We start from the raw sequence: 13,452 nt of genomic DNA on the forward strand, positions 1-13,452 counted from the left end.
GCCTGATTGTACAATTCCGGAAGTATGCCCCCTTTATAGTGCATTGCTACTGAGATACCATGCCGCAGTTTAGCATAGGTTTCCGACTCAGATATATTATTGGGACTTAGAGCCGACCGTACCATTGGTTAACATATGTTTGCACGGCACGGCCAGGGGATCGAACCACCAGTCTTCTGCTCTCCGGGAAGGCGTTCTCTCCACTACACCACGGAGGCGTTTATTATTGAACAGATGTCCAATGGTGGTATGCATACTTCGTCTATTGGCACAGGTGGCCCAGTCGTCTAAGGCGCCGCGATTCGCTGTGCAGAGTTGCGTCCCTTGGGCACGCCAGAAACCTATGATTGTGGGTTCGAATCCCGGTTCGCCCCGAGTATGTTTCTAGGTTTGTCAGCACCATACCCGACCTTGTGGGTTTCACTGAAGTGGTAAACGTCTGAGACATGCATCATTTCGGTCTTTCCTCCCACATTAAGCTGACACGCCGTGATACAACTGGAATACCGTTAAAAGAGGCGTTAAACCCAACTCACTCACTCACTCACTCGTTGACCTAAACTGATGGGCAAATGAAAGTATAGCGATATTGTATGTTTATATAATTGAAAATTGAAAGAACTGTTGTTAAATTTCATGATATCTATTTAACCATCACTCGTTCCTCCAACAGTTTGTCGTTTATTATTTGTGGCTTTGTAACTGTTGGTTGGTTGGTTTGTTGTTTAACGCCGCACTCAGCAATATTCCAGCTATATGACGGCGGTCTGTAAATAATCGAGTATGGACCAGACAATCCAGTGATTAATGTCATGAGCATCGATCCACGCAACTGGGATCGATGACATGCATCAACCAAGTCAGCGAGCCTGACCACCCGATCCCGTTAGTCGCCTTTTACGACAAGCATAGTCGCCTTTACGGCAAGCCTGGGTTGCTGATGACATATTCCGGAATCATCACGGGTCGGCTTGAAAACACATATTGAGATACGATGTATAGGATGTCAGTAGTTATGCGAATTATCTTTGGGCTTTGACGTAAAGAATTTTCTCTGAATGAAGGCTTCGTAACTCTAGTGAACAATTATCTTTTTAGTATTCTTTTCAAATATTCCAGACTTGGATATGTACAGATCACCGAGAAATAGTTGCAATACTCCTGTAACTTTGAAACTCGTTCTACAATAGTTCGTATTTGAATGGCGGCCATCTGGTGATTTGAATAGAAATGAAAACATACAAACATTTTCGATAGTTTCTCACCAACAACTAGAATGCCAATCAAACACCTAGAATAGAAGCTGTCGTTGATTTGTTTTGCATGCTGATTTCAAAAGATTTTATTAACAATGGGAAAGTGTCTGATAGCATCTCACATGGTATTTGATGGAATACATCACAGTGTCAATTGCATGTAAATATTAATCAGAACGGGTATTTTAATAATAAAAGAAAGAGATTCTTTGAAGTCAGTGAGTGACTGACGTCACGATTAACATAATCCAAGACAAATAGTGCTATAACACTGTTGCCCACCTGGATGAAGTGTCAATAATTATATAAAATGTCAAAACAAATATTTAACAAAATAGGTGTTAGCGTTAATATTCAAATATTGTTTGCATAAATACTGAACCAAAAACAATAAAACACTATAAAATATAATGACTTGAACAAAATATGTCATCATGAGGAAGAATAAGGGTGGTCAGGCTCGCTGACTTGGTTGATGCATGTCATCGTATCCCAATTGCGTGGATCGATGCTCATAATGTCAATCACTGGACTGTCTGGCCCACACTCGATTAGTTACAGACCGCCGTCATATAGCTGGAATATAGCTGAGTGCGGCGTCAGACAACAGACAAAACTAATGGGTAGATGACATAGGTTATTGCTCATAACTTCAGTCACTGTTGGTCTGTTTACAGGCTGCTATCTGTAGCATCTCAACATGGGTGCCCTACCTCATTGCATGGCATCCTGAAAGTGATGTTTAATTAAGGTTTAAATATCACTGTAAAGTATGAACATGTGGACATGTCGATGAGTCAAGTGCAGTTTAGCTGCACCATCAGCCACTGCAACGAACAAACGACGATACCCTATTGGTCAGCTATACATTTAAATTTCCTTCATACCAAAAATGTATGGATGATCAGTTGAGACATATCATCTGGAAGCACGAAACGTTTTGACATATGTCAAGAACGTTGGGCTGAATACATATGTTCCGTTTTTAAACTTTCTCATTTTGACAATTCTCTAAAATATTCTCCAGATGTTGTTTGATTTAAAGATATCCTATGAAACTGTCCATCTGAGGACGCTGCACTTTAATGTCAGTCTTATTTGTCCAGTCGTTTTTGGGTCGAAAGATGTCTACAGACGAAAAAGACGGACATGAGTAAGGTGAGCTAAATATGAAAAACAACGGTATGTGTTGTTTTGGTTCAACCCTTCAACAACAATGTGTTTCGTTTGTGTTGCTTTTGATTGTGTCCAGAATTAAGCACACATTCTTAAGTGAAACTTCTCACGAGAGAAAAGGATAACATTGTCTTTCAGTGCATTAATTCTTTGTACACTGACGTTGTTGTGTGGAAAAATATTCAGATTACGATCGGTATTTCACGTATATAGTTTGAGATAACGCATGACCTGACTTCATACCTCGGAAGTATTTGGCAATAATGATCAGTATTTTTATTCTTGGGGCCATTTCTGTGGCTTCTGGGTTTGAAATAGGAAAACCAGCTTCAAACTTCATTATGCCTTCATTCAGTTCACCTGGAGGAATCAACTCTAACAAAGAAGGTAACAAATCCCTTACATTCGTGTATACTCGCCTTTTCCCGTTACTCTTGGACAGCAATGATTGTACTATTAACCGCATTCCGAAGAATCCCTCCGTATATATACAGAACAAACAAAAAATGAATACGTGGTATATAGTCAATAATATTTGGCATTATTGTGAACTTTGCAGATGCAAATGGAATGTTATTATGATGAAGCAACTCCGTAGGATCTTTTATCAAAGGTTGCGGGCACATACATTTACAATACCGTGAAGTAATTGTATACATATATATATATGTAGACACCCTGAGCACAGCCCAAATTTCATCTCAAAACAAATTAACATATTTCTTTAAATATATTTGTCTTGGACCTTTATGGGAAAGATTTTGCTGAAGTGGTAAGACAAGTGTTCCGAATATCGAAAAGTTGTGCTGTGTTGTGTTATGTGTAAGTCACGTGAACCTGTGAAGATAGTGGATGCATTTCGGAACCATCCCATTGACCGAGAATGCTTATTGAAACACTGTTTCAGAATTATAAGGCAATGACACTAAACATTGTTACTCGTATATACATGTATGATTTGAGTAATCTGTAATTTTAAATATATTACCTAATTTAAGCTTTTTTGTGACACAACACCTGTAGAGCAATAAATGTGAAACTTATTCCTCTGTGGGAGTTTAGTTTAAGAATTAGTTGTCGTTTAAGAATTAGTTCATTAAAGACGAGCTCCACTTTAACCTGTGTGTCCCGTCGCATCACGTAAATCCAAAAATTGCCTGCACACAAAGTCAGCGATCTAACCCACTCAGCCACTAAGGCAACTGATAGTTCAGATCACGTACTTTATGTGCCCCTTTATGTGCTGGCACAGGTGCCTTATCCTGGCAGTGTGGGTTCGAATCCCGGACAGGACACAATCTTAAAGAAGTACGAGAATCTGTACTTTACTCAGAAAGTGTCGTCCCAAATATAACATGTGTTTCATTTGACCACTTTCTAAATGGCATTGGGTATACCCTACTTTGAGAGAAATCTATGAATAATCTTTAAACTAATCGTGGCAAATGAGGCCATTCCTGCTCACACGATTGTGGCCATCATCTGGATGCCAAGGCAATACTTCAATATTTTATAGTGAAATACTACTTTCATATATTAACCATTATAAGTCCATTTGTCTGTACCTTTTCTAAGGTATCTGCCATATTTGAAAACAATGCATAACCTCTTTAGGTATCCAACATATTTGAAAACAATGCATAACCTCTCTAGGTATCCAACATACTTGAAAACAATGCATGACGCATCTAGCTATCCACCATATTTGAAAACAATGCATAACCTCTCTAGGTATCCAACATATTTGAAAACAATGCATAACCTCTCTAGGTATCCAACATATTTGAAAACCATGCATGACGCATCTAGCTACCCACCATATTTGAAAACAATGCATAACCTCTCTAGGTATCCAACATATTTGAAAACAATGCATGACGCATCCAGCTACCCACCATATTTGAAAACAATGCATGACTTCTCTAGGCTAACGTCTGAGCCCCATTTGTTGCAATAACACCTTACCATATTAAGTGTCCTTAGTAGGCAGACTATGCTTGTCTAAGAGGCGACAAACTGGATCGGGCAGTCAGGCTCGCTGGCTTGGTTGCCGACATTTCAACTATCGGGTAACACATCTGTTCAATATAGCATTGAATAATATTTGTTTCCCGTTATGGATAATATGATAAGCTGCATGGAATCTGTGTTTCCAGTTTCCGAGGTCAAGTCAGACCTTGCTTCTGTGAAATCCCGACAAAAAGAAACCGATGAGAAGTTTGACAAGCTCCTGGAGCAGATGCAAAGTATTAAATCCGGTACCAAGGGAGAGGAAGGTACACACGTAATCAGCGTCGAGGCTTCCAAATTCTCGCAACGAAGACCAGAACAGAATATTATGTTTCTCAAACACGAAGTTAAAGAGCGCACCATTATGTTGATGTGGTCATATTGTACACTTCTGTGAGCTTAATGAAATAGTACCATGATCGAAGGAATAATTGTGTTCAGTGTGAACCTTATCTCTTTAACGACATTTCCGAATCGCGGTGGTAAGGAATTGGAGCTAAATCGTTTCATAAACCTGGCATCCTATTGGCTCCTGAACCCACACACCATTCACTTAGATGCGGCGGTTGAGGTTCGCTGAGGGTTCACCTGAAGTTTCTTAGGTGTCAAATCTTTCACTGGACCAAATAAGTGTCCAAAATATATATTCGATTTGTTTTCAATACACGTAAATAAAGTTGGAGCCTGTTTACATCGACATAGAAAATCGTGATAACGAACATACAGAAAAAATCTGATTGCGATTCAGTGATTAAGACACGCTGGCTCATTTGTCATACCGACAGTGATTGGTAGTGTGGCATCAGTTCATTTTAATATTTATAGTAGGCGGAATGTTCGATTTCAGTGACCAATGTCAACTATCAAGGTTTAGATTATTAATTTAGAATGCAATACCAGCCATTCAAGACGTTGATATATATATTCACATCACATTGCGTTTTTGTCTGTATGCATAACGTGGCCGAGCCTCGTGTATTCGAATTCGAAGCCGGAGCAGAGGAATTACTTGTGGTTGACGACACTTTGCACAGTAAAATATTTCAGCAAAATGAAAGCATTACCATTATTATACTAGGAATGCTTAAGTATTTGGTTTTTGTAAAATCCACGAGCAATGGTATTGTACTGGCAATCAAACGATGATGATCAGGTCAAGTCCTTGAATTTATGACAATAGGTTCCTTAAATGCCATATCTCTTCATAAGTAAATCGACCCGTGAAGATCCGGGACAGAAAAGGCCATTAGCAACCCCTGCTTGCCATAAAAGGCGACTATGCTTGTCGTAAGAGGCGACTAAGGGGATCGGGTGGTCAGGCTCGCTGACTTGGTTGATACATGTCATCGTATCCCGATTAAGTGGATCAATGCTCATGATATCAACCACATGACTGTCTGATTATTTCCTTGATTATTTACAGACCGGCGTCATTGAGCTGTAATATTGCTGAGTGCGGCGTTAAACAAAAAACAAACAAACAAATCAAGATAATCCGGCATCTTAGACGAATTAGCCACCTGTCTCCTATTGTGGTTTTTACATTTTGTTTGCTTTTACAGGAATCATTTCTCAGAACTTAATGCGTCCTTGTCATTTACAATTCTCTGGTAGCATTGACGATTTGAAAATATTTCTCAACGGTCTTTGCAAGTAAAGCTGATTCTCTAATTTTAAATTTTGAAGTATGCGTGGGGTTCGTTTTGGGAATTGCGATCTAAAGAAGAGCAAACCCCAACAAAACAAACCTAGTGTATAACATTTTTGTTGCAGAGAAACGCTCGGGTGTTATTCCGTTGTAATATATTCTCCACGCTGATGTACCATTGGCGTTCATACGGCATAATCTGTTTTGCTCGTTCGTATTTGAGAATTTAGAAGCCGCCACTCTGATTTGCGAATCAAGGTTCACAAGCCGCGACTCCCTACGGAGTCCCCTTCTGTATCATTCATTGAGATACACAGAAAATGGATACATGTTTATCCTGAATTTGTTTAATGTTTTGAACCATAAAGATTAAATTAACGTCGATTCAGTGTTTGTGTCACTTTTACACTTTTTGGCCGTTCAGTGCAGATCATATTAACAGTTGTATTTATATCATTGCTATGTGAGGTAAAGTGGAGGCGGTACAAAAAACAGTCGACAAGCTCATGGAGAAAATACATCACATGGAAGGAAATAGTGGAGGAAAAGCAGGTACGGATGTTGATCATGCAATCTTATAACTGAACTACACATCACAAAATACCTATTCAGTCGTCCTTTTTTTGTCGACCATATTATGCCAATGTTTCTTACTTCGCCTATTTTGGTAACTGTGAAATGTGTTTAGGAGTGTAATCCGTCCACTTTTGAACTCGACCCGTGAAGATCCGGGGTAGAATATGTCTTCAGCAACCTATGCTTGCCGTAAAAGGCGACTGTGCTTGCCGTAAAAGGCGACTATGGGGATCGGATGGTCAGGCTCGCTGACTTTGTTGATGCCTGTCATCGATCCCAATTGCGTGGATCGATGCTCATGATATCAATCACTGGATTGTCTTGTCCAGACTCGATTATTTACAGACCGCCGTCATATAGCTGGAATATTGCTGAGTGCGGCGTTAAACAACAACCCAACAACCAACAACTTTCGAACTCAATGTCCCCAAAACGTTGATATTGCTACAATGAAATTGCATCACACTGTTTTGAGACTATTGTGACCTAAGCTTGTCACAATTAAATGACATCACTGATCTCTCTGTCCCTGAAGTTGTTTAGCTGCAAACTGGTTGTTTTAGTTTACAAATTAAAAAGTTTGAAGAAAGATTTTTGGATGATCTGACATGTTTCTTTTGATATGAAATTTATCAAGACCAATCCATTACAATTCTTTTATTGACTCGTGTTGATATATTTCATGTCGAAAGAAAGATGAGATTTTCCATATCTTCTCATGTATCGTAGTTGATAAGAACAACCTTCTATTTTGGAAGAATTTTTTAGGGTATACAGAATAAAATGTCAATGCAAGAGAATACAAGTCTTGATTATCCGTCAATTCTATTTGGCTTAAAGTTCTGCAAAAAGAATACATGACATTTATTTTAAAAATAACAATATGCGTGTTGTTTTTTTTCTAAATGCTGTTAACATTCTTCTCTGTTCTTTATGTGTAGAAACATGTGACATTTTTCATTCTGGAATATGTCAACGGTATATGCATTAAAGTTTATATCTACAAATGTGTGTGCCCTATGTCAATAACATGTTCAGTTGTCCACGACTCAATGCTATGACGTATTGTTTTGAAAGGCTAAATTGTAAGATATGTACTAACTTCAGTGAACACAGCAGGACAGAATCAACATTATGTTTCACATAAGAACGTGGTGCACAAAACTCATAACATATACTCCCCTTCAGTCTCAGAGATGAAGTCAGAGCTGACGTCCTTTGGGTTGCGACAAAAAGAAACAGAGACAAAACTTCAAGACATCTCCTCTAAGGTTGACAGAGCCATGAAGGCTCTGAAAATAGGTAAAATTCGTTTGCTGAAACAGATTGTTCTGAAAGAAAACATTTCTTGTATCTTTGAGTGTATGTTTGGGGTTGTGTGTAAGTGCGGGGGGGGTGAGGGGGGGGGGGGGGGGGTGTTGTAGATATCAGGGGAGGCAGTTACCTTGTGATTTTAGGTTGGTTGGTTGGTTTGTTGTTTTACGCCGGACTCTGACGCCGAGTCTGAACCAGACAGTCCAGTGATTAATATCATGAGCACGATCCACGCAATTGGGATCGATGACATGCATCAACAAAGTCAGCGAGCCTGACCATCCGATCCCCATAGTCGCCTTTTACGACAAGCAAAGTCGCCTTTTACGGCAAGCATTGGTTGCTGAAGACATATTCTACCCCGGATCTTCACGGGTCTGCGATTATAGGCGCACCGCAGATCATTAGGTAGGATTCCATACTTGGCCTGATTGTGTTCCCGGTTCATCGGCAACGCATGGCTGCTCATGGGTTTCACCACTGAGGGAATTGTCTCAGACATACACCATGCATCACGTACAACCCAAGTCAAACTGATACCCAATGTAACACTGTAATAATGTCGACAGCAGCGTGAAGCAAAACCCACTCGTTCAAACTAAAACAACTTGCATGTTAGCTTTGTTTTTGAAGCAAAACCCACTCGTTCAAACTAAAACAACTTGCATGTTAGCTTTGTTTTTGTAAGATGTCATGCCTCAGGATTGGCATTTTCGAAAACTCCATACTAATTATTATTTCATAATTATTTTGTCACCAAGACGTTAGCAATCTGGCCTTGAGGAAACCAACATACGGAAGCAGAGACTTTGACCAGTATTCCAATCCTAGCCATGTGGTTGATGGTGACAAGCGCGGCATACGCTTAGGAGGTCAATGTTTTACCTCCGCTGAATCGAGACCTTGGTGGATGGTTGACTTGCAGGATATCTATGATATCTATAACGTCACCCTTTACAGACGGACGGACGGTTACGGTATGTGCTTGAAATAAACATCTATTTATCAACGTTACATGCAGAATAAATCAAGTGGTTTAAATCTGATTTTCAATATTTCCACAAGAACTGCTATTATTCGAAAGCCTATTAATTATCAATTAGTAGTCGCATGCAACACACGTTTTGTTTCTTTTCGTGCAATAGTCAACTTTGATCTTGTTTTGAGTGTGTGAGTGAGTATGGTTTTACGCCGCCTTTAGCAATATTCAAGCAATATCACGGCGGGGGACACCAGAAATGGGCTTCACACATTCTACCCATGTCGGGAATCGAACCCGGGTCTTCGGCGTGACGCGCGAACGCGTTAACCACAAGGGTACCCGACCGCCCCTGATCTTGTTTTGACCTTTATGTATAAGTTCCTGATATTGATAATGATATAATATTGTATTGTGTTTTTATATCAGCTTCCAGATTCCGTGACCTGGAAATCCTAGTTCTTAAAGAAAACCCCATGGAGAACAAAAGTGCTCAGCCGATGACATGTGCACAAAAGAAAGGACAGTTATCAAGACCTGATGTTCTGACCTGCAAACCTTCAACAACGGGTCGATTTGTGTTGTTGCATTACATACCACCAAACAAAGAAATTCTCACAGTCTGCGAAGTTGAGGTCCGTGGAAAACTCTCCAAAGGTAGGAATTGCAAACAACCCGTCACTAATATTGTTCTTTGTACAAACTTTGTGAATCATGGAAATGAGGCCACACACAAAGCTGTCCTGTAAATGTATATTGATGTGATATCAGAAATACATATCATTCAAACTTGTTTCTTTTCAGGTTAACTCCATAGCTGTGGCGACATTCAAGAAAGTGTCACATAATCTGATGTAATAAATTAAAAAGTCTATTGAGGTCCTGTTTCCTGTTATTTCATTATTCAAGGAAACGAATGATTAGGTTGTGTGACCAGTGGATGTTATTGCTTCATCACCCGTACCAAGTAAGAAATTAGCAAGAACTGTTAATAGTCAACATATTTTATTTTCAATTTCTCTGAACGCAGTTCTTGGTGACCTGACTGAAAGTGCCTTTGTCTCGTTTTCCGTCGTTCATCGTCCTCAAACATTTTCAACTCAAACTTTACCTTGTAATTGAAACTAAAATTTATCATCTTGTTCCCACATGAATGTCCATGTGCCTCGCAACATTCATGTTCAGTTCTTTGGTGATATTTAGAATAGTGACATTTGATATTGTGACCATGCCCTTATAATTACATTCGCCAATCTTGGCCTCTAGGAACATGTCATCTCCAACTCAGAGTCAGAGTCACGTCATCCGATCAGGTTTGCGCTCATCGCCTAAACATCATAATCTGGGTCACGTGGGTATATATTCTATTTAGTTTGTATTGTGATCACATTTTTAAGAAACATATTTAATCAACCGCAATGAGGTGAGGTGAGGTGAAATGGGGTTTAACGTCGCGTCCAAGATTATTGCACTTATATAGCGACGTGGATGTACTTGTGTGTGTGTGTGTGTGTGTGTGGCTGCTTGTACTAGTCCGGACTGATGCCGATTTATAGTGCTAGCTCACTGAGATACCATGCCGCAGTTTAACATGAGTACCCCACTCAGACACAGTATACTGACTCCACCAGTCCTTGTTTTAGACCCTTAATGCCGAGCGCCAGACAGGGTAACAACAAGTACCATCTTTTAACGTCTTTTGGTATGACCCGGTCGGGGATCGAACCCCGGACCTGCCGCTCTCCGGGCGGACGCTCTACCACTAGACCACGGAGGCGGTCTCAACCGCAGTGAAATGGCATGTGATACGTAATAGGAAATGGCACATTTTCTTTTCTTCTAGGCATCACGATGGCGCATACAACTTCCCTGCCGTGGACAATAACTAAGGACATATGTAATTAAGGACATATGTAACTAAGGACATATGTAACTAAGGACATGTGACTGAGGACATAGAAGTTTTAGTTTTAGAAAAGCACCTAACTATGGAAGGTCAACAGAGTAGTAAGGCGTATGAGGCTCATATATAGTTGAAACCTTGTGTGAATTGAGCAGTGTGTTTGATTGTTTTACAATATGACATATTACATTAATTTAATACATTACTGCATTTGGTTGAAATGGTATTGCTTGTTCCATAACAGGTTATTTTTTCTCCGTATGTATGCAGCCAATACTAAGGCATTCTATCTGACCAAAAACTATTGTTCAAGAAAATGCTTGTAAAAAAACATTTATGCTTCAGACTGCTGAAATTTAAAGAACTTGTCTGTAAAAATGATGACATTGCTGCCAGGTGTTCTTAAAACTATTTATATTTAAACTCCAAGTTTTGATTACAAAATCTCAGGCCGTTTCCATTGCTCAATATCAAATTGTCAGCCCCTGAGGAAAAGTGGATGTTTTTGTAGACATTTGTAACTGCTGATTTCATTACAGTGACGTAACGAATTCTTCATCTGTATATCTTGAGATATTTAAAATATCAATGAAATGGGGTACAAAGGAAGACAAATCTAATGTTTAAACGTATTGTTTCTGTTACTTGTTTCTTAACTGTAAGTTTGGTATCAAATTGGTTAAAGAATTCGCTCCTCCCGCCGAAGGCCCGAGCGACACTGTCGTGATATTGATGGAATATTGCAAATGGAGGTGTAAAACCATACTTACTCACACACTCACTCGTAACACTTATCTTGTGTTGGTGGACACCAAATTGCTCACTCGCTCAAAAACACAGGTTTTTAATGCAGTAGGCATGGGCTTAACAGATAAATTTACATGAGCAAGCATCAGTTTAAACATATTCATGATTCCTTTTCACTCTTTCGTTTGATGGTAGTTTTAGATTGTAACGTTTAATGGTTGTCAAGGAGTGAGTGAGTGAGTGAGTATAGTTTTACGCCGCTTTTAGCAATATTCCAGCAATATCACGGCCCGGGACACCAGAAATGGGCTTCACACGTTTTAGTTTGTAACATTTAATGGTTGTCAAAGAATGTCTGGAAGTAGCTGCGTACTTAGATTTCTTCTTCTTCTTCTTCTTCTTCTTCTTCTTTATCTTCCTCTCTCATTCTCTCCATTCTTATCCAATGTTCTTAATTCACTCAATCCAATATTCCCACTGTTATGGTAAACTGCAATTATTTGTATATATGTACACATTACTTAGAATAGATTTTATCTCTTAAAACACGCAACTGACCAAATAACCGAGCATGTTGTCACATCCCAAAACTACAGCCCGACACACCTCATACACCAAAGCCGTGATACGGTGAAGTGACACTAGTAGTAAATTAAACCAAAACGGCATCCCCCCAAAATCGGTGATTGAAATTGGGTTTAACCTTGCCTTCAAGGTTATTGCCCATTTACACAGTATACTGACCAGACCTTGTTATAGCCCAGTAATTCCGAGCGCCTGGCGAGTAAGAACAAGTAGCATCTTTCAACGTCAATTGGTATGACGCGGCTGGGTATCGAACCCCCGACGTTCGGCACTCTGGGCGGACGCTCTACCTCTAGACCGCGGAGGCAGTCACAACAGGAAGTGAGTTGGTTAAATTTTAACGTCACATTGGTCTTATTTCAGCCATAAAGAGACGGCGAGACCAAGTTGATGCATACACAGTTCGTTCATGAATACAACGCTATATTTAACAACAACAAAGTAGGCATAGACAGTACAACATTTGAGATCGTGTTTTCGGTATATGACGTCCTTTCGTGTTGCTGTTTAATAGAGATGTCCCAAAATGTCTCCTCGAGACAATGCAGTATGGGACTACATCGCATGTTACCCGTAGGTTTAAGATACATGTTTGGAAATTGATTGTTTGGTGTTTAACGCCGCACTCAGCAATATTCCAGCAAAATGACGGCGGTCTGTATATAGTCGTGTCTCGACCAGACAATCCAGTAACTGACATCATGAGCATCGATCCACTCATTTGGGATACGATGACATGCATCAACCAAGTCAGCGAGCCTGACCACCCGATCCGTAAGTCGCCCTTTACGACAAGCATAGTCGCCTTTTACGGCAAGCATGGGTTGCTGAAGACCTATTCTATCCCGGATCTTCAGGGCACCCACGTGCGCAATTGGGATACAATGACATGCATCAACCAATTGAGCAAGCCTGACCACCCGATCCTTTAGTCGCCTTTTACGACAAGCATAGTTGCCTTTTACGGCAAGCATGGGTTTCGGAAGACCGATTTACTCCGGAACTTCACGGGTCTTTAAGACGCATGTAGTCTACGTTTGCATTTAGGTCCCCTTTCTGTCTAGGAAACGATATGGACGAAATGAATTGATACCAGTCATATCATGTATAATTATTTTATTGTTCAGTTAGGCGTGGTTCAACATTCACAGAGGTATGAAATTATCTATTCCAGAAATTTGTTATACATACTTTCTTTTCCTCTATCTGACAGGACCGCCTCCGTGGTCCAGAAGTAGAGCGTCCGCTCGGTTAAATT

The 13,452-nt window shown here is 40.0% G+C and overlaps 1 protein-coding gene across 1 annotated transcript; it reads left to right on the plus strand.

The window, feature by feature from the left end:
• Positions 1 to 2,695: 2,695 nt before the first annotated feature.
• On the plus strand, positions 2,696 to 9,768 carry LOC139448980 (uncharacterized). Its single transcript, XM_071230478.1, has 7 exons — positions 2,696 to 2,819; positions 4,589 to 4,708; positions 6,559 to 6,642; positions 7,855 to 7,968; positions 8,742 to 8,957; positions 9,389 to 9,616; positions 9,764 to 9,768. The coding sequence occupies exons 1-7, from the start codon at positions 2,696 to 2,698 to the stop codon at positions 9,766 to 9,768; spliced, it is 891 nt and encodes a 296-aa protein (XP_071086579.1).
• The last annotated feature ends 3,684 nt before the right edge of the window (positions 9,769 to 13,452 follow it).

This window comes from Haliotis cracherodii, unplaced genomic scaffold (genome assembly GCF_022045235.1).
Source record: "Haliotis cracherodii isolate W230 unplaced genomic scaffold, xgHalCrac1.p SCAF_7, whole genome shotgun sequence".
Taxonomy (NCBI): domain Eukaryota; kingdom Metazoa; phylum Mollusca; class Gastropoda; order Lepetellida; family Haliotidae; genus Haliotis; species Haliotis cracherodii.